At 45.6% G+C, this 26292-nt stretch overlaps 1 protein-coding gene and 1 long non-coding RNA gene across 4 annotated transcripts; one reads left to right on the forward strand and one right to left on the reverse strand.

The window, feature by feature from the left end:
- Positions 1-4610: 4610 nt before the first annotated feature.
- LOC108405011 (zinc finger protein 552-like) lies at positions 4611-18377 on the reverse strand. 3 transcript variants are annotated; one of them, XM_036993036.2, is made up of 5 exons: positions 18129-18377; positions 15942-16068; positions 14583-14672; positions 12970-13061; positions 4611-5661 (listed from the first exon to the last, which is right to left on the reverse strand). In XM_036993036.2, the coding sequence occupies exons 1-5, from the start codon at positions 18159-18161 to the stop codon at positions 5626-5628; spliced, it is 378 nt and encodes a 125-aa protein (XP_036848931.2). In that variant the 5' UTR covers positions 18162-18377; the 3' UTR covers positions 4611-5625. The 3 variants fall into 3 exon arrangements, with proteins under 3 accessions (XP_036848931.2, XP_036848930.2, XP_036848929.2); XM_036993035.2 differs by having other exon boundaries at positions 4611-5690; XM_036993034.2 differs by lacking the exon at positions 4611-5661 and having other exon boundaries at positions 12919-14672.
- On the forward strand, positions 5594-12099 carry LOC118967421 (uncharacterized). Its single transcript, XR_005054441.2, has 3 exons — positions 5594-5728; positions 6785-6823; positions 11751-12099. It is a non-coding gene; the product is annotated as an uncharacterized lncRNA (long non-coding RNA).
- Positions 18378-26292: the final 7915 nt, after the last annotated feature.

The following is a 26292-nucleotide window of genomic DNA, read 5'->3' on the forward strand; positions in this document are numbered from 1 at the left end:
TGGGGTAAAATACCTCTAAAACCGAAATCAGTCAAAGGGAAAGTTTAAAACCCGTTTATTGCTTACAAGCTGCAGGCGGGGGCCGTCTCTCCAGCTCCAGCGGGAGCAGGCAAGCAAGGAGCGCCCCTTAACCTCTCGGGTACAGAGAAGCCCTCGGTTGCCCAGGTAATTACCCGTTGACATGGAGACGAACTCTCCACCCCTGAGGATATGCAAATGCCCTAAAGCCAAACTTACTTCCACCTCTGAACGCCTGTTGAAACGCAGATGTACTAAAGCCAGGCGAGATATTCTGGAAATATTGCAATTTTACTCAGAGTCGGTGAAAGGAAGAGAATAATTTTTAACAAGGTCTGTTTGTACAGAATTCTCTGTCTTTCGCTGCCTGTCCCTGATGATGAGAATGTCCCTTTGTTGGGCAGAGGGGGGACATCTTCCGTGGTGCAGGTGTGGGTGTCTCCTGAAGCACAGGGGGTCGGCCCGCCCTTCTTGCTTTTTTTAGGATTTGCTTCGTTTTACTTTGCTTTGAAGTGTCTGGAGCTCGTAACTTTATTCTGGTTTCCTTTCTATCTGAGTCTTACCTTCAGTTTGGCTTTTAGCAGGAGGAGGGACACATTTGCTGACATGCCGGGGGTCAGGGAAGGGTCAGAGGAGCGCGGGCCTACGCGCATCCTTTTTTTGTGTGGGATGATCCAGCCCTTGCCACATGGGGTCCAATCCCTCCATGAACAACCTGACAGGCATCAGGTGAAAAGAGGGAGGGAACTGTTAGCACATGGAGAAGACTGATCATAAATGCTGGGGCTTCATCAGAGGCGCACTGCTGCTCTGGGAGGAGGGGGTTCCCTGCCCAGGGCAAGTTCTTTATGAATTCGCTGAGACTGAATAAAGACGAGGGCAAGAAGTTGGGGACTGAAAGGCGCCCACACCACGTTCGTTCTCAGTGGTCCCAGCTTGGGCTTTGCTCTGGTGACGCTCGCCCCTGCTCCCCTGCGCGGCCGCCCACTGGTGGCTCTGTCTCCCTCCTGCGAGCAGCAGCCCCGGGGCTGAGCAGCCCCTCTCCCCTGCTTCCCCTCTCCACCCCCCCAAGATGCCTGCACCCCACGGTGAATACCTCCTCTGCTGTGCCCACCCCCTCGGCTCTCCCCTGGTACCCCCGGGACTCTCTGCCCTCTGATTCAGTCTCTAGCCCTGGGGGGAGCTCTGTGGGCGGGTCTCTGGTGACTGACGGATGACCAGCCGATTATATACCGGGAACCGAGGCACCGCGTGAATAGCTGTTTCCTCCCCACCCCTCCCCCGGGCCCGCGCTCGGAGACCCGCGCCCACGGGTAAGCACGCAAAGCAGGCTCGCTATGTGCACAGTGGGCCATGTCACGGCCAGGTAGGAATCCTAGTCAGAAATTTCCATTTTCCCCACACACCTGAACTTTAATGTCTGGACCATGTTTATGGCCAATTCGGGGCGTAGATCATCTTGAATGTACAGTGCTGCAATTGGGCCACTTTCGAATTTCTTGCACTGCCTCCTCACCATTAAAGAGAAAAGGAGATGGGCCAACACGATGGAACCGCACAGACGGCACCCGGAATGAAGGGGAGCGTACACCGGGCAAATTATGACCCTGTGTTTTAATCCCAGAGTCATTTTAAAATTAGAACCAAAAGAACATCCCAAGAAGGATGTGAATGCGCTTAATGCTACCGAACCAACTATGCTTATCGCAGTGGCTAAAATGGTAAATCGTATGTGATGTGTATTTTCACCATGGTTTGAAATAACAACCCGCCCTGGCCTTGCCTCGGAGGGAGGGGCTCTGGGGTCCGCGGGAGCGCGTCAGCAGCCATGCGAAACGCCAGGGTCAGAAACTCGGCGTATTTCCTTCCTAGTGGGATGAATAAACATTGAAAATGACAGCAGGTATAGGTGCTGTGATTCAAGAGGAAATGCAGGGAGAATCTTAGCATTTAAGGGCAAATTCTTCCCACCATTCCTAACATTCACACCGTGAGTCCTGTGTGACTCCCCGGGGGAGCGGGGTGGCGCTCGGAGACGTCGCCTGACCCGTCAGCGCCTGCGGCGGCCTGCGCGCCCCCAAGACACGCGGAGTCTTGGGGTGGGGGGTGGGGAGGGTGTCAGCCCTCGGCAGGAGCAGGGGAGGCAGTGATGTCCCCTCTATTCCTCTTCGGGGTTCTTGGTTGATAATCAAGCCGAAACAGCAGAGCGAAACAAGCAGCTTCTTGACGTGTGCAATGCGCATCACCCGAGGGAAGGCTAAACGAGCAGTAACCCAACGGCAGCTCAGAATCCCAACGTCCATGGCGCTTTCAAGCGAGAACTATAAGGTCGTAGGGAAATGACAGGAGAAAGGAGAGCAGCTTTAGGCCTCCAAGGTCAGCAAACTGTGGGAAGGGAGACGTTCGGGGGACACTAACGGGCTGGAGGAGTTTCTTCCTCCTGGTCCAGGGAGGGTAGCTTTCATGTGGGGGTTTGATCTCCTTTCAGGCAAAAAAGGGATTCACGCTTGTACGTGCTGTTTCTTAAGTGCCTGGAATTGAAAATTATCACCGAGGTGCTCAAGTGGACGGTTTCAGGGCGACGTATTCTGCTTCCCCACTTCATGGAGAACAGTTCTTTCGTCGTCACGCACCCGTGGCTGCCCTCAGGGGTCTGTCTGGGCCTCGGCCTGGCGAGCGGCTCCACAGGGGGCGCCCCCTGCCGGCACGCGGGGCAAACGCAACACGTTCGGAGCCCCCCGGGCCGCACGCGGCCCTTGGGCGAGGCCAGAGGCACCCAGGCATCCTGACCCCGGGGTGCGCCGTTGCCGCCTTGACTCGCTCCCTTTCATCTTGGTGCCGTATGTGTGGCTCTGATAATCCGCGGCTGCTGAACACTATTGCACCTGTGGAAACATGTTTCCCGACTGGTAGCCCCTTTGTGCTCCTCAGTTAAAACAACTGTCTCCGGGCTCTATTTTTCCTTCTGGGGCAAAAGGTAGTTTTCTCTCCATGTGTCACTAGATCTGATACTTTGTGTTCTCTGCAAAATATTCACGTGTCCATTTGTCTATTAGGTAAGGTAAGCCTTTACTGCTGAAATTCAGTGGTGCAGTAAGTTAGACCTAGCAGGCCCAGCTCTCTGAGGCCGAAATACATCTCAGTGATCTTAGGAAATACGCTTTTCTTTATTCCAACTGAAATGGGCACTATCATCTACTGAATACATCTTATACTTGTTTCTGAACAGCTGTGATGCAGATTTCAGTCTACACAGGCTTCATCCTAGTCCTAGTGCTTTGAGACACATGAGACGGGGGAAACTGCCAAATCCTTAGAAATATAAGCAATTTGAAAGTAAAAGACTGTGACTGACTCCTCTATCATGTGAAACTATCATTAAGGCACCCTATCACAGCATTTTTCTTTTTGAATTGTCTATAAAATATTGGTCTGCTTTACAATAGGTGGCAACCTAACTTTGGTTCTGAAAAATACTTAAGCTAGTACATGGTCTTTAAACATATATCTATACAAATTATTACACAATTTACAATACTATAAATGCTGGAAGGTCAAGTTTAGGTGAATATGAGAAAATATGACCCGTGAACTTGACTTAGTCTGAAGCCTCAAGAAAAGATTCTTTGGGAATATGCTTTTGTGTATGAAATGAATACTCTAAGAAGATTTACTATGTAGAGTGTTGGGATGAGAATTTCAAATAGAGAAAAGTGCATGTGAAGGGTTGGTGCTGGGAAGCGACGTGAGCATTCCAGAGAGAGAGAGAGAGAGAGAGAGAGAGAGAGAGAGAGAGGGCTGAGGAAGAGGGGAGGACACTTCACGTCAAGCCACTGACCTCCGGAGAGAACAATCTGTGATAAATAATAACAGCTCACCCATCAATTTATAAATTTGAAATAATTAGAAATTAAATGTTAGTGTTAAACTACAATACTGTAATAATATTTTTACATGGTAAAATTAGTGAGAGGTCCTTGAATGTTTAAATCAGCTTTTCTTGTTCAAAGTCAAAATGGTAAGGACATATGAACTTTGAAAAATGTAATCTGTGAATATTTACATACATAAACTGAATGTTTAAAGAGCCTTAAAAGTATGCAAAAACTCTGTCTCCTGTCTTATCTAGTAGAGGAAACTAGAGGTCAAGGACATTATTCAAAATCACAATTTAGTAATTTTTACTTGAAAAAATCTTTGAGCAAGATTGTGTTTAGCAGTATCAAGAGCAAATCTGTTGTAAGGTATTATATTAATAGTTATTTTTCTTTTAACCTGTTAGGAAAATTATTAACAGTAAGTGTACTTTTTCAAGATTTTTGTTATTTTCTTTTTAACTCTTAAAGTTTCATTCTTTTTTTTTTTGGTATCATTAATTTACAATCACATGAGCAACATTGTGGTTACTAGATTCCCCCCATTGTCAAGTCCCCACCACATACCCCATTACAGTCACTGTCCATCAGCATAGTAAGATGCTATAGTCACTACTTGTCTTCTGTTACACTGCTTTCCCTGTGCTCCCCCTACATTATGTGTGCAAATCATAATGCCCCTTATCCCTCCCTTCCCACCCACCCTACCCAGTCCCTTTCCCTTTGGTAACTGTTAGTCCATTCTTGGGTTCTGCGATTCTGCTGCTGTTTTGTTCCTTCAGTTTTCCTTTGTTCTTATACTCCACAGATGAGTGAAATCATTTGGTTCCTGTCTTTCTCTGCCTGGCTTATTTCACTGAGCATAATACCCTCTAGGTCCATCCATGTTGTTGTAAATGGTAGGATTTGTTTTCTTCTTACGGCTGAATAATATTCCATTGTGTATATGTACCACATCTTCTTTATCCACTCATCTACTGATGGACACTTAGGTTGCTTCCATTTCTTGGCTATTGTAAATAGTGCTGCGATAAACATAGGGGTGCATCTGTCTTTTTCAAACTGGAGTGCTGCATCCTTAGGGTAAATTCCTAGGAGTGGAATTCCTGGGTCAAATGGTATTTCTACTTTGAGTATTCTGAGGAACCTCCATACTGCTTTCCACAATGGTTGAACTAATTTACATTCCCACCAGCAGTGTGGGAGGGTTCCCCTGTTCTCCACATCCTCGCCAGCATTTGTTGTGGTGTGTGTTTTGGATGCTGGCGATCCTTACTGGTGCGAGGTGATTATCTCAATGTGGTTTTAATTTGCATTTCCCTGATGATTAGGGATGTGGAGCATCTTCTCATGTGCCTGTTGGTGATCTGAATTTCTTGTTTGGAGAACTGTCTGTTCAGATCTTCTGCCCATTTTTTAATTGGATTATTTGCTTTTTGTTTGTTGAGGTGTGTGAGCTCTTTGTATATTTTGGACGTCAGCCCCTTATCGGGAGTTTCTTTAACTTTCGAGACCTTTGTGGATCAGGCCGAGTATACTTTTTCCCAACCATGCTTTTGCATCTCATGGTCCAATGAAAAGATGGATTCTTGGCCTGTGTGTGCACGAGAATGCATGACTTAAACTTGTCTTTTCCCGCCTTGGATCTGGGAAGTCCCTGACGATGTCAGATTTGAACAAGGTGAACATCTGTTGTCTAGGAATGTGTCTCCTCCACAAGGAAGTTGCAAACTCAAGGGACACTGAGGTCCTTCAGCAATTCCGAATACTGCAGAGAGGAGGACAAGAAGGCCACAACTAGGACAAAGAGGGACAGGCTTTAGGTGGGATGACCAGTAAGTTTTCAAGTTTACCATAATCTTACCTAAAACTAAAATTCTTTGAGTGAACCATGCAATATTTGTTTGCAGAACAAAAAGTAAGATTCTGATTAACCAACATTCCTCTTATTTGTGTATAAGAACGCTTCCAAATGCAGTTTATCTTTTTTATTTAGTTGCCATACAGCATTATTTGGTGTACAACACAGTGATTCAACAATTATATACATTACTAAACGCTCTCCAGAAGTGTAGTTACCATTAGTCATCATACAAAGATATTACAATACTATTGACTATATCCCCTATCCTGTATTTTTCATCTCCATGAGTGATTTTATAATTGGACGTTTGTCCTCTTCTGCCCTTTCAGCTATTCACCAGCTCCCCCCACACCCCCTGGCAACTGCCAGTTTGTTTATATTTATGAGTCTATTTCTGTTTTGTTATTTTTACAGATTCTACATTTAAGTGAAATCATATGGTTTCTTTTTCTCTGACTTCTTCCTTTTAGTGTAATACCCTCTATGTGCACCCATGTTGTCACAAATGGCAAGCTTTCATGTTTATGGCTGAGTAATATTCCACTGCCTGTATCTACCACACCTTTTATCCATTCATCTATTAGTGGCCACCTAGGTTGTTTCCATATCTTGGCTATTTTAAATAAGCTGTGATTAACATGGTGTGCACATTATCTTTTCAAATTCATGATTTTGTTTTCTTTGGGTAAATTTCCAGAATTAGAATTACTGGATCATATGGTGTTTCTGCTTAATTTTTGAGGAACCCCCATACTGTTTCCCTAGTGGCTGCCCAAACAGACAAAAACAGAGTCTTGTTTCACAAGAGCAGCCATGAAATAATAATCGTGGAAGATTGGGAAGGGTTCACCTGACTTCCTAATGCAGCATTTCTATTTTATATGAAATTTCATATTAAAAATTTCATTTTAAATTAAACTAGCCATAACAACAACAATAATAATAAATGGTCTGTCTTAGTCTGTCTAGGCTACTACAATGAAATACTAAGACTGGCTTGTAAACAACAGAAATTCATTTTTCACAGGACTAGAGAAGACAGAGATCAGGGTGCCGGCACAGCCAGGTAAGGGCCCCCTTCAGGGTCTCTGACTTCTTGTGTCCTCAGTGTGCTGGAAGGGGGTGGGGAGCTCTCTGGGCACGACGTTCTCTTTTATCAGAGCACTAATCCTGTTCACAAGGGCTCCACACTGATGACTTAATAAGCATCACCAAAAGGCCTCATCTCCTAAAACCATCACCTTTGTGGGTTAGGATTTCGATGTTATTAATTCGGAGGTAACACAAACATCCAGACCATAGGATTCTCATTTTTTCAGTAATTTTATTTGTTGAGAAGGATGAAATAAAAAGGGCAAAGAGGTACTTCTGGCTCCCAGTCCATTGTAACTAAACTGGAAGTCACCACTCTACCCTAACATGTGAAAAACTAAACAAGCTGAAAAAATAAACATTCTTAGATTCCTAAAAGAAGTACAGTCACAGGGAAACTGCTGCCCCCAAAGTGGAGACACTGACCAGCAAATACAGATAATCTCAGTTTACTGAAGCGGAAACCCACAAGCTAAAATGACCTGGGACACCAGTGCCAGGCTGGGGACCCTGAGCTGTAACTGACGAGCTGCTGGAGGCTCAGCAAGGATGAGCCTGAGAGTAAAACCTCCAGTGGAACTCAATCCTGGGGGAGCCCCCACACTTCTGCTGAGTTTTATCTAATCTCCAGATTCTCACTGAGTATTAGAGAAAAATGCTGTTGGGCTACCAGCAGAGATAAAGGAAAGGGAACCGTTTTCAAATACGCCAAACATTCTCTTCTTTACACAGTCTATGTACAGGAGAAACTGTTTTGTTTCAGGGAAAATTCATGTCCAGAGACTGAGTTTATCTGTGCCAGCAATTCATTTAATATAGGTTCACTCTGGGAATTTCACAAGCCAATAGCATCCAAGATGACCTCTTAATAAGCCAGTGAAGAAACAATATACTCCAAGCCAATGAGAAGTCTAGCACACTATTGCTGGAGGCAAGGGGAGATGAAAGGAATAAAATCCAAATTCAGTTGAGATGTACCTTTATACAAGTTGGTACTAAGGAGAGACAGCTCAGCCAACCAAGAGATAATGTCCAGCAGCCATCACAAGCATAAAAGTGCCGTGTTGCTAGGAAACAACAGTCCTGGTGGTTATGGAAAAGAGGGTCTCTTACAGACCACTGCAGTTGTCATCACTGCTGATAAAAAAATCACCTTAGGTCAGCAAAGGTTGACCCTGCCCAAAGCAAACACTCCTGGACAGGCCTCACAATCTTTTGGTATTTACAGTCCAAAATACTCCTTGCTACAGTTGTTCCTTTATATGGGTTTATTGATAAGCCTCAGTGGTGCCCTCAGCAGCTTTACTGTCTTTACTGGTGAGAACAGATGAGATGACATCCTGATACAACTTACCTCATTCCTATATCAAAACAACTTCATTTTGTCATAATCTAGTGGATTTGAAATCATATCAAACCGACATACACACTGTTCAAGCAGAACCTAACCTGCTGAGGTTTCACACGCCTACGTGACCTGCGGGGAAGGAAACAGCCGACTCCAGCCGTCCTGATACTGCTGAGCGAGGACTGAAAAGGCATGTGTGCAGCTCACAGAACAGAAGCACAAACTCACTAAAAGACTAAGACCTATGTTATATGGCAATCATGTTGATTTTAAAAATTCAAAAGAAGAGAAAAAGCTTTAATCTACAAACAAAACAAAACTTCCTAAGCTTGGAAATATTAAAAATATGCTCTTAAAGAACTCATAGGTTAAAGAAGAAATCATGACGCATGACAAACAGAGACCTAGTCACAGGCTTTATAATATATAACACTCCCCCGCCCCCTCCACCTTAATACCACATCACAAAAGGCCTGTTTACAGCCTTTACCTGAGATCATGCCTACCGATCAAGAACAGATGGTCAATATACTTTAGAAATTCTAAAATGGAATAAAAAAGAAATGCTAGAGATCAAAACCTCTGTAACAGAAATGAAGACTGCTTTTGATGGCGTATTAGCTAAGAAAATAATCTGACTTGAGGATATCTCTAGTACATACAAAACTGAAAAACAAAACAGAACAATACCCAAAAACTGTGGTGTAACTATAAAAGTTGTAAATAGGAATAATCAAAGAAGAAAGAGATAAAGGAACAGAAGAAACTGAATCAGTAATAACCTTCCAAAACAGAATGAATCATACTTAAATGGGTTCCTGGTATATTCTACGAAACATCTTAGGAAGAATAAATTATGTCAATTCTCTATAATCTCTTTCAGAAGACAGGAGAGGGAAGAATTCCTGACTTGTTCTAAGAGACTAGCACTACCTGAATACCCAAACCCGAGACATTACAAGAAAACTTCAGAACACAGATGTAAAACTCACCAATGAGATACCACTACACACCTATGAGAAAAGGGAAAAATCTTGAATACTGACACCACCAAATGCTGGTGAGAATGAGAAACAATAGGAATTCTCTTTTGTTGCTAGTGAGAATAGTACTGGCAGTTTCTTACAAAACTAAACATACCCCTACCATACAAATCCAGTAATTGTGCTCCTTGGTATTTACCCAAAGGAGATGAAAACATGCCCACACAAAACTCTGCACGATTGCTTATAGCACCTTTGTAATTGCCAAAACTTGGAAGCAAACAAGATGTCCTTTGGTAGGAGAATGGATAAATGGTCATACATCCACACAATGGATTACACATTTCTAAAAGGATATGCACTACCAAGCCGTGAAAATACATGGAGGAAACTTAACTGAATATTACTAAGTGAAAATAGACAATCTGAAAAGTCTATACTGTATGATTCCAACTATACGGCCTTCCTCAAAAGGTAGAACTATGGAGATAGAAAAAAGATCAGTGGTAGTCAGATAACGTGGGAGGAAGGAGAGATGAGCAGGCTGAATACAGAAAGTTTAGGGCAGTGAAACTACTATGTGGTACTAAAATGGTGGCTTCATATCATTATAAATGTATTCAAACTCAGAATGTGCAACACCAAGAGTAAACCCCAATAGAAGCGATGGACTCTGGGTGATCGTGATGTGTCAATACAGCTTCATCGATTGTGACAAACGTACCCCTCTGTGGGGAATGCGGGTAACAGATGCAGTGCATATAGGGGCAGGGAGAGTGTGGGGAATCTCTACCTTCCTGACTTTGCTATGAAGCTCAAAGCTCTAAAAAGTCTTTAAATAAAAAATATACATACAAGACAGAACGCTGGACCAAGAGTTAGTAAGCCTGGGTTTCACTTCTAATCCTGCTCTTAATTAGCTGTGCAAGTCATTTCCTCTTCCTGGGCCCTAATTTATCTGCAAAAGAAGATATTTTATATCTAAAGCTTTTTCCAGTTCCAACTTTCTACAGTTAATACCAATTCTATTTTAAAGTTACAAAGCGCCCTCAAAAACTTTGTAGTATTTGGATATCAGATCAAGTATATGAAATATGGCCACACACACACACATTTAATAATGTCTTAAAAATAAATAAATAAGGATTAGGAAGTAATAAGTTTTGGGTTGTTTAAATCAATTTAATTCAGGCATAATTGACTTAAACTGCTCATGATATCTAAAATATACATTTTGACCTTTTAGATGCTTAAGAGTATTAAAACCAGAAGTTCCCTCCTACCCTTTTTAATTTATCCCTCTCACCAGATGAAATTCCTCATAACATGACATACTCTACCCTTTGTAATGGCTGTTTTCAAATGTATCAGAAAATGGAAAAGACTATTAGAAAATTATTATTCTGTTATTATTTGTAATTTTATGGTGGTTCTTGTTTAGGCTACCCCTGCACACTTAGTGGTTTAGTTTACTTATAATCCCAGGCATCATGTCATTTCACTTAACCTCTTCAGAAAGTATAAAGGTTCTTTGTCACATAAAATCAAAGTATCTAAAATTATGGTAAGTTGTTATAAGTGATGAATTTTTGTCAGTTGTTTTCATTTTTAATGCAGATGATTGTAATCCTCAGGCAATTATTATGTGAATCTTACTAGTCTTTTAAACTTTAAATTCTTGTTCACTTAATGAAGTCGCTAAGCCATTTGTCCATTAAAATGTGCACAATTTAGATTTGACTTTTCAATTATTTTATACTGTTTGTAACATGCTCTCCCTTCCCCCATATTTCTTTTACAACAGTTATGCTCAACATCATGTAACATAAGGGAAATGTAATTAAAACCACAGTGAGATACGGCTATCCATTTACTATAATGATCAAAATTTAAAAAGATTAACAATATCCACTGTTAGCCAGGCTATGGAAGAAATGGTATTCTCATATACTGCTGGTAGGAATACAAAAGAGACAATCATTTTAGATAACAATTGGTTGTTTCTTAAAAAGTTAAACATTTGCCTATGGTCTAACCTAGGTAGTATTGCACTTCAAGGTATTAACATATGAGAAAGAAAACATATAAATATTAAGAAATCCAATTTTTGCAGTTTTATTTATAACAGTCCAAACTGGAAACAATAAAAACACCCATAAACATGAATAAATAAATAAATAGTGGTATATCAACAGAATATTCTTCTCAACAATATAAAAAGAATGTACTATTCACATAAGCACCGTTCATGAATCTCAAAAGAAATGTCATGAGGGGATCCAAGAAAAAGAAAGACTGAAGACTGTGATTTCAATCATGAAAAATTCTAGAAAATGCACATTAACCTATTATAATAAAAAGTAAAAAATGGCTGCCTGGAGAACCCAAATTATTTAAGTATACAAGGTAAACATGGGGGTGATAGAAAGGCTCATTATGATTGTTAACAGTTTTATGGTTTTATATGAATGGCAAGACTTATCCAATTGGACAGGTTAAATATGGAGTTTATTGTACGTCACCAACATCTTATTACAACTAAAAATATGGTTCAATTTCGTATTTTATAGAAAACCAGGTTTGGCAACCACACCAGCTCTACCACCTCTTTCCTCATGATGGGGCACCTTCCTCAGTGGCAGCAAAAACAGATGAGCAATAAAGGCTGTTTCCACTTCTTTCAACAGAAAGACCGGTGGGGTCACAAAGGCCTCGCCGCTGAGCCGAGAGCCCCCTTCTCTCGATCCTTGTTTTCCTGCCTGCCCAGCAATGGCCTTAGGTAAGAGATGCCACAGGAATCCAAAAACCTTTGAGACTTTTTTCTAACGAGGCCCTCAGCTAAGAAGATACACAGTGCCAGAGGTCCTGAGAACTTCTGCACCTGCCCATCCTTACCAGCCATGTGGGTGCCCCTTTAAGAGATGCACATTCTAATCATGTTACCCTACAGAACTCAGGACATCAGGGCCCATGGCCCTGCTGCTGGGCCGGGGAACACATTTCTCTCACCAGTTCTGCACACAATGCCAGATCCCCCGTGAACGAGAACAAGTTCGTGTTGCTCTCAGAAGCACTGAAGGCCGTCAGAATGACCAACTGCCTCGGCCTGGGTTGCCTCCTAGCCGACAGCACATCACGGCATCCAACTATGAATCAGGACCACAGATCCCTGCAGCCTTTCCTTGAAAGCTTTAAGCAGCAATGTAAACGAGGCCAAAAATGGAGAGGTTTATTCTGCCACCCCACTGTCTCCTCTGAGACATAAAATCTGGGATCCCAGCCACAGCTGCTCACACCTTCATGCTAGAAAACCCAGTTCACTTCAAGGCACCCGTGGAGTGAATAGAACTGCCAAGATTAAAGGGTGTCTTAAACACTAAGACCTTTACTACTGTACACACACAAGCATGGGAGGCATACTGTTCCCAGGTTGGTGATTTTGAGGCTGGAAAATTCCATCACTAGAGTATCACGAGACTAACAATATCCCTGAAGAATGGAGTCCATCTTCTCCAATCAGCAACAGAATCTTCTAGGCCAAAACAGGGAAGGGTGCACAGCCCAACCCGTCAGAGAGCAACAAACAGGAAAAGTGCCCTGGCTGCCCATGAATCGTCCTGTAAATGGGAGAACACTGGGGTTTCCCTCCCCAAACGCACTGGGATAGATGAAATGCACACTGTGGGCACCTGACAGGTGTATACATGACGTGACTTCTGCCACACAATTGCTGGTGACATCGATCTGGCACCTGGATTGGTTAAAAAGTATGATGCAGTTCCCACATACCTGGTATTTGGATGTATGAAGTTCAATATAGGAAAACGGCTCCTTCCCAAGGGCTCTTCTTCGGTGTTTTTGCATACAGCAAGAGCATATACCTGCGCATTTAATAGATCTCCCATGTTAGAGCACGGGTGTATCCAATGTGGTAAGTCCTTTGGCTGAAGGCTTTCTCCCATTCACTGCACCTGTAAGGTGTTTCTCCACTGTGAATTCTGGAGTTTAATTTCATAGTCATAAAGATTTCATAATTTCACTCATAAAGTGTGAACAGTACTAGTCACTGAAGTTGGAACTATGGCTAAACAATTTCCTGAATTCATTGCAAGCACAAAGCCTTTATCCAGTGTGAACTCTTCGGTGTTTTATGAGGCTAGAGCTGTGGCTAAAAGATTTCCCACATTCACTGCACTCATAGGGCCTTTCTCCTGTGTGAATTCTCCTGTGTTTAATGAGGCTGGAGTTCTGAGTAAAGGATTTCCCACATTCACTGCACTCATAAGGCCTAGATCCAGTATGTACTCTCTGGTGTTTTAAGAGACTGGAGCTGTAAGTAAAGAATTTCCCACATACACTACACTCATAGGGCCTTTCTCCAGTGTGAACTCGCCGATGTTGAAGAAGTGCAGAGCTTTGGCTAAAAGACTTCCCACATTCGCTGCACTTGTAGGGCCTTTCTCCACTGTGAACTCTACGGTGTTCAATGAGGCTGGAGTTTTGAGTAAAGGATTTTCCACATTCACTGCATTTGTAGGGCCTTGATCCAGAGTGAACTCTCTGGTGTTTTATGAGGCTGGAGTGGTAGGTAAAGAATTTCCCACATTCACTGCACTCATAAGGCCTTTCTCCAGTGTGAACACTCCGGTGTTGGAGGAGCGCAGAGCTTTCACTAAAAGATTTCCCACATTCACTGCACTCATATGGCCTTTCTCCAGTGTGAATTCTCCGATGTTTAATGAGATTGGACTTGTTGCTAAATAATTTTCCACACTGTTCACACTCGTGAGGCCTTGCTCCAGTGTGAACTCTCCGGTGTTGAATGAGGCTAGAGCTTTGCCTAAAGGATTTCCCACATTCCCCACATTCATAAGGTTTCTCCCCAGTGTGAACTCTCCAATGGTCATTGAGGCTGTAGCTTTTGCTGAAAGATTTCCCACATTCTCTGCACATGTAGCATCTTTCTCTGGTGAGAACTCTCTGGCGCTGAACCAGTGTGCGTTTGCAACTCAGGTCTTTCATGAATTCTGAGTTGTAGTGACTCTCTTCTCCATAAACGCCTACCCCACGCTCAGTTCTCCTGGTTGACTTCTCCCTGCTGTGTGTGGCCTGATGCTGGAGGAATTCCGAACTGTCTTGGAAGTCCCTCACCTCCCCACAGAAAAAGGGCCTCTCTAACATACGGAGCTTGCAGGCTCTGCTCATGTGGCTTCTGAAGCATGTCTCTTCAATGTGCTGCTTCTGATGCTGAAGTTTTGCCCTCAAATGCAACTGTCTCTCACATGCCCCCATCTTGTACAGATTCTGCCCACAATGTGTTACCTGGTGTTCAGTCAAGGGCAAAATGTCTCTCAAGTCTGGGCCACACATCTCACAGGGACAGGTCTTCTTGGGATACACACCTGCCTTGGGAATCCTGACCTGTGACACTCCTTGTACAGATATACACGGCTCAGAAGGGGCCTCTTCATCTTCTGCTCCACGCCAGCAACCTGAAAGCAAGAAATGCTAGTGAGATGCATGCTGACTTTGGTGGAAGGGGGCAGCTACTACACAATTGTGTGTCTAACAAACCCAGGAACCAGTCCATGGGACTGTCTGCAGGGCCCGGGAGTCAACTCAGGATGAGGTGGGGCTGCTCAGCAGTACCAGGCTATAGACAGCACAGAACGTGCAATGCCTGTAAGATGAAGGATACAACATAGAGTGTGATGCAGAGAGGAGCCTGTGATTCCAGAGTCTATGATTCATTCCTTTCCAAACTACTTTTGAAAAGAACTTGCCTGCTGATAACACATGAATGCTAAGCAGAAAGGGGTGTCAAGACCCAAGAAAATACGACTATAACAAGGAAGGTAGTTTTTCAGGATCTATTTAAGAAAATACACACACTTCATGACACCATACATAGGAGCCAATGCAGAAAGCACTGCAGACGGAGCGGTGAGAAAAACGAGTGGGACACAGTCAAAAGATGTGAGGTGGGAATTGAAGTGACAACTAAAAGTTGACAAACAGGCAAAGTTTCAGGAAGGGGAAATGAAAGGAAAGAGGCGTGGCCACTGCACCAACACACTAGTCAAACAGAACGGGTTGTGGTATAACTTGAACACAGCACTGACATCATGTCGACTCCCAGGCACCACTGTGAAGGGCGAGGCTCCCTCTGAGCCATCTTGCTGTGCACATCATGTGACCACCATCAGCTCTCAACACAATCCCACACCTCCATGAGCAAATAAATGGCACCCTGACGACACAACTACTAAGGGGAAGACAGGATGGACAAGTGGCCAACACTAGCCCAGAACAAGTCAGCAGAATAGCTCATGACAAAGCTAGCTAACTATTACACAAACCCCAGAAGAGGGTCTGGCAAGGGTAACCCACGCTCCAGGTATGCAGTAACCATGTCAGTAATCCTGGCATGGGCAGGTGTGAGGAAATGCCAGCTCGTGGAAGTTGAACCTGTAGCTGGACAAAATTATGCAGTCAGGAAGAAGGCAAGGAAAGAGGTTATCGTTAGGTTCACTGCAAGACTCCTGACCCTAACTACCTCCCTGCAAGTCAGCAAGGGAGCTGGTGATGGGGCTGGTCAAGGGAGTAGAGGGCGGGGTGCATATCTCAGCCCAACCAACCACAGCACCTAACAGGGAACTGGGAAAGGAAGTGAGGTCCAGGGTCCTGATGTGAAGACTGCTCCTGGGAAAAGGGAAGGGCAGAGACTAGCTATAGGCATGGGGTGGGTGTGAGGGTCTTACCCAAGGAGGTTATAAGTGCCAAGTTTTCAAGCATCACATCCTGGTACAGGCATCTCTGAAGCTCATCAAGGAGATCCCACTCCTCCCAGGAGAAGTACACAGCCACGTCTTCAAAGGTCACCCTGCACTAGCATGATGGAGACAAATGAAACCACAAAAAAGCCCCTTTCCTGAGAACCCACAATCCCTTCCCCAACACACCTACCCAATGCCTACCCTCCTCCCAATCTCCCCAACTCAAAGGAGAAACCAGGCCCTAGTGCCTGTGTCTCTCACTGGTGCCACTGTCTTCTTATGGGCCCACTGACCACAGGGCCCAGCTGTCAGCAAGAGGCAGACCAACAAGTAGGTATCTAAGCTGTGGACCAGTATGGATCCACCCACTCATGCCAGGCTATTCCACTGGTGTGGCCAAGGTCATGTAAATCTCAATGCCAGGGCCCTGGGGACATGAGGCGTATGCAGAATTCTTGAGACTAGATTCCACAGCCACTTTCTATGATCACCACCATCTCACCATCGCACACCACAGGACTCTACCTGACTTCTCACATGTCACTTCATTTTAATCACCTCCTGTTCACCCCACTAGTAAGGATGGGATTCCCATCTTAGGGTTATAGAGATGGGCAAACACATGACACCTGGTCTGTGCAGAGGAGACAGACAGCAGTTCATTAATCACACATATTCCTAGCCTAGGAGAGGAGAATGCCACACCCTGAAAAAGAGTGAACCACCAGGAGCTGCTGGATGCAAGCTTTATAGGATCAAGAGGGTAGAGGGTACTTATCAGTTCCTCAGAGAGGATGTGATTGGCCCATGTGAATAACTCCTTGGGCAGGCAGGGAACTGAAACCCACACAAACGGATGAGCAGGACGTGCACCTGGTCCCTTTGACGAAATGGTTGTGAGCAGGAGACCTCAGCAGCAGCAGTACCGGGTGGAGACCTTGCACTCTGGCCACCTGAGTCCCTCCAGCTTTCACCAGGCATAACGGCAGTAAATAATACTGGGCCTTAACAATCAGGCTGTACACCACAAATGGGTGACAGCAGCCAGGGTGTGCTTGGCATACACAGATAGGATTCAATGCTACCCGACACCTACTGTGGTTCCTACTAGCAGTGGCAACCCCAAATCCCCTAAGAAAGCCTCCCTGCCGGGCCCCATTCCTTGCCTTGGACAGCCACATAGTACCACACGTGGCTCTCAGACACCCACGGTCCTCTTCCAACTGTGCTGCACTTGATGTCCCCTCAGCAACTGCCAACCTCCTCTGTCCGCCTGACACTCATTCAGGGCCCACCCCAGGCCTAGTGACTCACAGGTGACTGCAGGCCAGAGATGACTTTGTTCTCCAGGCTGAGTGAAACAAGCCAGGCCCCAACAAAGTCCTCACAAAGTCCTGGTGCCATTCATAGAATCAATAAGCTCCAGGTCAAGCCTGAGTGCCTTCAAGCCTTAGTTACTCCTTGGCTTCTCCCATCCCCACCCCATGCCTACTCTTCCGCGGGAAACCCTGGCCTCCTGCCCGCCTATCCAGTCCCTGACACGCTCTCTTCACGGCCACGTACCTCCCTCACCTGTTTGTGTAGCTCAGCACCATGACCCAGACATGCAAGCAGAAGATCCAGCCAGGGCACCCTAACCTCCTCCTCTTCCTGGCTCCCTAACGGCGTTGCCGCCGTGACCAGAAGACTGCCCCTCCTAAGTGCGACCCACGACTCATTCCCCTGGGCCCACACAGCAGCCACGACAGTTTAGATGCCTCCATCCTGAAACCGTTCCGAGTTCTACGCGGGTGCGTCCCCTGCTCACTGACTGCCTCCACTTGTGGCTCTGAAACATCTCAGAAGCTCCTCATATTTCTGTGAATATTACTCCGACTACCAACTTCCTGATCTTGGCTGAGGGAGCTTCCCGCAGCCGCTAAGAAGAGAAGCCTTAAGAGTATCCCTGAATCCTCTATGTCACCCCCTCACTGTCCATACTAGAAATAGTCGCTTTTAAACACACACATCGACTCCAACCACAGCTACTGCACCACAACTCCGAGCCATTACCTCCCACCTGAACTCCGGCAGCGGCCCCAGCCCCACCCAGGTGTGCCTCGTGCTACAGTCAGACGGTGCCTAACCGCACTTCGGGAGTATCACCTCTCCGTCCCGGGGCCGGGCAGGTACCTGGGCCGGGCTGCTGAGCGCGGCCGCCGCCATCGGACTCTGTGGGAGCCGCGGGGCCGGGCGCGGCGGGAGAGGCGGCGGTTCCGACCCCGGGGCCCCCAGGCGGCGTCGCTTGGCCTCAGCCCCGCCTCTCTCCCGTGAAGACAGCGTCTCCTCTCGCGCCGCTCCAGTACCTTTGTTTCCACGCAAAATTACCGGACCTCTTACCAGAGGACCAACAACCGGAACAACGACGGAGGAAGCCGGAAGTCCCGCCCCACTGTGTCTCACGCGCACCTTCCTCTTTTCTAAGCGCTCATTGGCTAGCGACGCTGTGGCTCAACTCCTACTGTTCTGGGTAATGTCGTCGCCAAACAGCCACAGACGGGTAGCCAGGCATTTCCGGCTTGAAAAGGCCAGGCTGGCTGGGCAGGAAGGGGCGTTGGAAATAGTATATCCAGGTGCGCTCTCCCTCCCATCCCCCCATCTTTACAGGGATATGATCATATTTCTGAGCTGTGCTGCTTGCACCTCATCGCCCAAATGTTTGAAGACATACTATTTCAGACTCGCTGAAGGTCATACGATCCCAGAAGCTAAAAATACTATTTCAGATGCTTACAAAGGTTATGAATCCAACTAAATACATCATTCCACAAAGTCATTCAGATACAAATGTGTCCACTGTTAGCGGAAACTGATAAACTTACTGCGGGTAAAATTGTACTATTTCCAGAATATCCCACCTGGCTTTAGTTCATCTGCATATCAACAGGTGTTCCTCAGGGGTGGAGCGCAGTAGTTCATCTCCCTATCAGTGGGTAATTACCTGGGCGACCGAGGGCTTATCTGAACCTGAGCGGTTGCAGGGAGGTCTTGCTTGCTTCTGCGGAGCAGGAAAGAGATGGCCCTGGACTGCAGTTTGTCAGCAATGAACGAGTTTTAAACTTTATTTCTCCCTTTCATTTCGGTTTTAGAGGTATTTTGCCCCAGGATTTCCTCTCCTCGGAGTTACACTTATCTTATTTCAATTCAAATGCATTCATTCCAGTTCAGTGTGTCTGTGCATGTTAACTTTAAAAAATAAAGCCGTCAGATGGAATACTCGGAGAGACTGAGATTCCAGCCGCTTGTGGAGACAGGTGCCCACGGCAGGCTGCTCCGCAGCAAGGGAAGGGCAGGCACTTTGAGACTTCCTAGCAGCGACAGGGGTGCTGAAGGGGCAAGGATTACACAGAGCTTGCTGCTCAGGAGAAAGGACAGGTGGACAAAACCATCCCAGCACACTCAGCCCAGTGCATGAGGAACTTCCAGGAGCTTCAGGTGCTCCATACCCCAGGCTGGCAACTCAGGGCTGAGGCCCCCCACTGTCATACACAGCCTGCTGCTCCTTCCTTCTGGCCAGCACTGGTTCACAAACTTCCTGCCCCTGCCTTTGTACCAGGCCAGCCAGAGGGCGGCCCTGCCTATGGCAGCTACAGGGGCATAAAGCAGTGGCTCCTCCATGCACACCTGGCTCACTGGCCCTGGCAGTGGAGGCAGGCACTGCAGCTGGGAAGCAGGAAAGAGCTCTTTCTTCCCTGCAGGCACCATTGCTGTGCCCTACAACTCCCTTCACTCCAGGTGCTGGGCAGCTCCAGAGAGCAGAGCTTCTGGGCACTAGAGGGCGCCACATACACAAAGTTATTATTCCATAGTAATCAGAAATACAAAACAGCAAAAGAATCTTGTTCAAATCATAATCCCTCAAACAATCAGAAAGAGGGCTAAGTGAAACTGAAATCAACAATCTTCTTGATAAGGATTTCAAAATAAAAATCAACATGCTCATGGGGCTATGGAAAAATATTCAAGAACTCAAGGAGGACTTCAAGAAAGAGAAGCTTTGAAAAATAAAGTATATGAAATGAAACAGACAATGGAGGGATTTAAAAGCAGATTAGATGAGGTAAAGGGGACAGTAAATGAAATAGAAATTAGAGAACAGGAATACAAAGAAGCTGAGGCACAGAGAGAAAAAAAGAAAGAATAATAACAGAACTCTGTGACCAATCCAAATGGAACAATATTTGTATTATAGGGGTACGAGAAGAAGAAGAGAAAAAGGGATAGAGACTCTGAGGAAATAATTGCTGAAAACTCCCCCAATCTTTTCTTCTGAAAGGAAGAAAATAGTCTCTCAGGCCATGGAAGTGCAGAGATCTCCCAACACAAGGGACCTTAGGAAGACAGCACCAAAACATAATAATTAAAATGGCAAAGATCAAGGACAAGCATAGAGTATTAAAAGAATCCAGAGAGAGAAAAAAGATCACCTATAAAGGAAAACCCATCAGGCTATCATCATATTTCTGAGCAGAAACCTTACAGGCCAGAAGGAAGTGGTGTGATATATTTAATGCAATGAAACAGAAGGGCTTACAACCAAGAATATTTGGCAAGATTATCTACCCAGCAAGATTAGAAATAAAAGGGTTTCTTAACTTTTTTTCTCCCTTTGACTGATTTCAGTTTTAGAGGTGTTTTGCCCCGGGATTTTCCCCCCAAAGTTACAAGCCTGCAATGGCAGTAAGTACATATCTATCGATAATCACCCTAAATGTAAATGGACTGAATGAAGCAATAAAGACATAGAGTTACAGAATGAATAAAAAAACAAGACCCATCTATATTCTGCCTAAAATTGCTATTTTATTCCAGAACTAGTAAAAAACCTAGATTCAAGCAAAGCTAGAATTAATTACCTAGAACTAGGTAAACTAAAGAGGATAATTTTAATTTTTATGACATTTTGTTTCAAACGTTGCTGATCTCTTAAAGAGAAGAAGTGTTTGTTTTAACCTTTTTCTCTTAAGCTAGTTTACAGCAGTTTAGTAAATTATACCTTTAAAGCAGAATTGAAACATTTATCTTTCTCTACCTGATCCTTTCAGAATTTAGAAACTCTCAATGACTGTTTTCATATTTTATGGCAATATTCTTATTTGCATAAATTCAATAAGAATCTGCTCTCCTTGGGACAGGACCAATGGAAAATGCTGGTTATATCACCAAGGCATTGACTGGAATGTCATATTTGAGACGTGTGAATAGACTCAATATGACCAGACAGCTTTAAGGAACTAAGATCGACTTTATGGAGCCAAGAAAGTCCCTTGGAAGAACTGGCCTAATACCTTGCTGTGGGTAAAATTGTAATATTTCCAGAATATCTCGCCTGGCTTTAGTACATTTGCATATCCTCAGGGGTGGAGAGAAGCTCATCTTTGTATCTGTGGGTGATTACCTGGGCAAGGAGGGCTTATCTGTACCTGAGAGGTGAGGGGAGGGGCAGTTTTGCTTCTGCTGGAGCAGGAAAGAGAGAACCAGCCCCGGACTGCAGTTTGTAAGCAATAAACAGATTTTAAACTTTATTTCTCCCTTTGACCGATTTCGGTTTTTAGAGGTATTTTGCCCCATGATTTCCTTTCCCTGGACTTACACTTGCTTTACAGGGTTCCCAGCAGCTGTACCAGCTGAGTAAGGAAGGTCACTTCCTGGCAGGTGCAGGAACCTCAGAATGTCTTGGGAACCTCAAGAAAGAGGAATTCACCCAAATCTACAGGTACTGCAGGCACGACCTGATGGCAAGTCTGGCTTGGCTTTCCTGGCCTCAACAGGCTTTTAAAAACTCAATCTGAAATTCCTTATGAAAAGTTCCAGCAAAGCACATTTTAAAAAGGCTGTGTGATCAGCTGATCCTCTTCCTGCTCCGTGTGAATGATCAAGCCAAGTGTTCAAAAGCTGAACATTTTCTTAATTGAGTTGCCTCTACTAAGAACAAGGGTGACTTTAGAAAGCACTGTTTCAATAATGCAGTCTTATCTATACTAAATTCTAATACTAGTCACTGGGACATGGACTAGATCCTAAATTCCTCTAATATCTGTCTATGACTCTCCAAATGTTCCCAATTTTCTCCCATCTCAGTTAAGAGTTTTACTATTCCTAGTTGCTCAGACAAGGATTTCAACCTCTGTCTCTGACAAGCAGTGAAGAAACTAGCTAATCAAGTCTCTCAGATTCATCGGAGGCTCTCAGAATCATAAGGAATTCAGTCCCAGTTTTAGAACTGGGCATCCTGGCTATTACCCTTTGCTGGACTCCTACTAATGTTTTACTAGCCCCACTGTGTAACTAAATCTCTTAACTAAACTTTAATCTCAAGGGACTGTAGTCTGAAAGAAATAAGTCCTGTTGTCATGAAGATTCAAGCCCTTTACCAACTGGTGAGTCAGCCAACTTCCTGAGAGCCCTAGGCGGGCACCCTTCCTGTCCTAATCACCATTCTGACAGCCAGCAAGCAGGGGCACCCAGATAACCACACTGTCCCTCACTAGCAGGAAGCAGCTAGAGCTGTCGTCGCTCTCACCCCAGTGATTTGGGTCCCAGCTGCTTGAGGGGGGAATTTTAGGCAGGAAAACAGATATGAGTCGGGTGGAAAGAGAATATGGCCAGTAAAATCCCTTCTAGTTAACCAGTTAAAAAGAGAAAGCTCAGAAGGCCAGGAGCAACTTGGCCTAGAAGTTTGAATACTCCCCAGATAAAGAAACCTATCTCAGCCTAGCCTTTGTTTTCACTGTGTTCATTAGCACACACCTTTGTAAGATTTACTTTAGCACCTGCTCAAAGGCCCAGCTTATTCAGGAAGAATTCTATCTTAAAGCTAAAACAGTATTTTAGTCAAACAAACAATAACTCAGCCCAGCTTAGAGGCAGGGCAGACAGTCTTGGTTGATACGCTTCTGGACAGAAACCGGCATCCTGGAAAGGAGTCAAAGCACAACATTTCTTGTGTTAAGTTGAAAGAAGAAACTTCATGTCTTAACAAAAATGAACATTCTGGGACAATTTAGCCAGTCCATACCTGCCTTCTGTCACATTCCTGAAAATCTTCAACCACCTATAAAAAGCCCCAGACCCTAAACCCTTAGGCGCGCTCCTCTCCGAGGTCGCCCGCACTTTCTGAGCGTGTAGCCTTGAAACTTTATCCCACCCTTTCAGCGCCTCTTCCTTGAGGCAGCTCACACCACTCTCCTCCAAGTGTGCACTTGTTTTTTTTAATTAAACAAACTTTTCAGGGTTCCTCTCTGAGGTCACCAGCACTTTTTCTCTCTTTAAGTGACTTTAAATAAAATTTTTACTCCCCTTCACTACGGTGTCTCTGCCCTTCAATTCTTTGCTGCAGCGGGACAAAGACCAAGGAAAATACACCACGCTCCCCAACACCAGGATCAGCAGCGTACCACAGAATGCATAATCTTCTCAAAATGCATTTTTTAAAACGTGAGGGCTCCTTCATACTGCCTTACAACTCTCACACAAAATAAAAATATTTTAAAAATATATTTTTAAATACACTGAGGCTCAGTTGTCTCAAAAGATGTGTTTCTTAGGACACGTCTATTGCAATCAGGATCGAAAATGTGTTCTGACAGTTTGCAGTATCTGTGTCTCAAAAATCCCTTAACCTATGGGTTCCATTTATCTTTTTTTATTATTTGTTGCTGAGGCATTTGTTCACTAGAACTTGCTACATTTTACATGTGACTGACTGAGTCTCTGATACGGCTTGACTGGTCACCCTTCCCTTAGCCCAGCACCCCAGTGGGTGATGAGAGGGTGAGGAGGTTTGGTCCCCGCAGACAGGCATGTGATGGCGACTTCTGGGGAAACAGTCTTTCCCAACCCAGAAACCGTCTCCACAGAGGTAGTGGAGAAAGAAAACATTCTGCCACTGAATAAGCATCAAGTCAGAGTGGGTGTGCATGACAGGTCATCTGCAAAGACAGAGAAACCTCTCACTCCCCTACACAGCCCACGCAGACACAACCCGAAACACACTGCTTTCTTTCTGAGATTTACACTTCAAAAAAAAGATGGCTTTCCAGATGTTTGCAACTTAAAAGATAGCTCTCGGGTTCCTGAGACCTTCCTGGGTCTTAAAGCTGAAGAAGAAAAAAAGGCCAGCTGACAAAAATGCCTATTTAGTCTTCAAAGGCATATATTTTAAAAAGATGAGAAAGTACTTAGATGTTTTCTGAGGTACATGTTCTAAGAAAAGGGAAATGTGGCTCCGGGAGGAACGGCTTTCCTGCCCAGAACACCTTTTCTGTGAATTTGTTAAGACTGAACAAATAAAGCCAAGGGCAAAAATTCGGAGGTGAACTGGGTTACCACGTTTATTGTGTGGTCACAGGCAGCTGGGTACACGTGGCTGGCTCAGATGTGCTCCCGGGGTCGGCCACAGGTTCTGTTCCCTAGCACAAGCTTAGTTCTGCAGGAAGCAGGCCCATTTCTCCGCATTCCCTGCACTCCCCGCGGTGCACCGACTGCCTGCTCTCGGCTCGGGCCTAGCTCTCCGGGAGCACCAGGGCTCCGCAGCCCTCCCACGGCTCTTCCGGCAGCTCGGCTCCCTGCTCCCGTGCGCCGGGAGCAGCCCTGCGCTGGTGCACGGCGACTGGTGGATGCCTGCACAATGACATACCAGGAACACAAGCGGAGGGGAGAATGGGTGTTTCTTCTCTACCCCTCCCCCGGGCAGGTACTCCCGTGATGGACCAGCAGCTCTGTCGCCAGTAAACATCACATAAAAGTGCAAACCTGTTATTATATACACAGTGGGTGCTATTAAGGCCAGGTGGAAATCCTAGTCAGAAAGTTCCATTTTCCCCACAGGAAGGAAAGGAAATCTCTTTTGCCATTTTCAACAGGGAGAATCATTCTGATTTTGTATTAGTCAAGTTCAAGATCCTTCCTAAATACAAGGAATTTTTGACATGTCTGGAAATAAACACTGTTTTGCCAGCACGCAGCAGCACAGCCTTGAAACGAACATTTCAGGTATCTACTGTGACTTGCACACACATACATACCCTGGGGCCTGTGTGAAAACTATGTGATACTGACACTCTTCAGCACAGCCTGGGACGCTTCACACACACACTGGTGACAGAGTGCCAGCTGTGAGGTGCTGTCGTGGCCTATGCGATGGATGTGATTTACAGGAGGGGCCAGACCTCATCCAGCCCATGCAGGGAACGGCTGGTCTATTCCTCAGGAGAGGGCACATTCTCAGGGCTTAGCAGTCACGGTCATGGGGTTGCACTTTACCTGGAGGGCTGGGAAGGGCACTCAGGGCTCCGGTCACCTGCTGAGGCGAGAAGAAGAGCCTTTGGCTGCCTCAAGTCCCTCAGCAGGTCTCTTGGTGTCCACAAGAGTGGCTGGGATTACTGGGTGCCAGCAGAGGACTGGGACCCTGACTGGAGGGGCACCCTGAAGCAAGATTAGGGGACCCACAGGATTTGGGGACGATCACTGGGGCAGGGAGGGCCAGTGATGTTTCTGGGGTGGCAGTGATGACCCTGGGGGTACCGGGGTGTGGCACTGTTGTCCCTGAGGATGGTATTCACAGGAGGGAAGCGTGTTTTCAGGCAAGGCACTGCATGCCCATTGGGGGGCATTTGGAGATGTTACTTGATGGCCCAGGGCTCAGCACACGCTCTCACTGGTACATGTATCACCTGCCTGGTGAAGAAGGTGCAGCTTCCTAAGTCCCCACAGTGCAGCTCCTCACAGCAGTGTGAATGGAGCAGTGACAGACGGAGAAGCTGGGGGACAGAGGGGTGGACAGACCTAAACACGTCTTCTGTTGGAAGACTGGTGCCTGGTCTGTCCCTGAGGTGGGGTGGGGAGGGGCGCCGGGGCTGGAGGACACCTGAGGAAATACACGCTCAAATGTCATCATTTCCTTCAGTCCTCGCTCAGTACCAGACGCTGGACTAAGATGGCTCTGCCTGGGGACTTCTCCAAGGGCCCCGTGTCACACGGGAGAGCACAGGGTGTACTGGGAGTACAAGAGACGGCAAACTTGGCAATGACGGTAACCAAGACCAAATTGCAGAGATCTGGTCTCGGTGTAGAGGCATCGCTGGGACCCAAGATGAGCTTCGTATTCAAAAATTTTCTCAAAGGAAAAAAGAGTGAGAGCAAGAAAGAAGAGAGGAGGAGAGAGACAGGATTGTCCCCAAGATACGAGCAGCAGTGACCAAGAGGCGGGGGTGGCGCTGCCTTCTCAGGACCCAGCATCCACAGAAGGGAGCCTGTCAGAGACGCACTGACCGAGTTCTGTTTCTCTTAGGCAGAG

The sequence above is a fragment of the Manis javanica genome, chromosome 17 (genome assembly GCF_040802235.1).
Source record: "Manis javanica isolate MJ-LG chromosome 17, MJ_LKY, whole genome shotgun sequence".
NCBI classification, from domain to species: domain Eukaryota; kingdom Metazoa; phylum Chordata; class Mammalia; order Pholidota; family Manidae; genus Manis; species Manis javanica.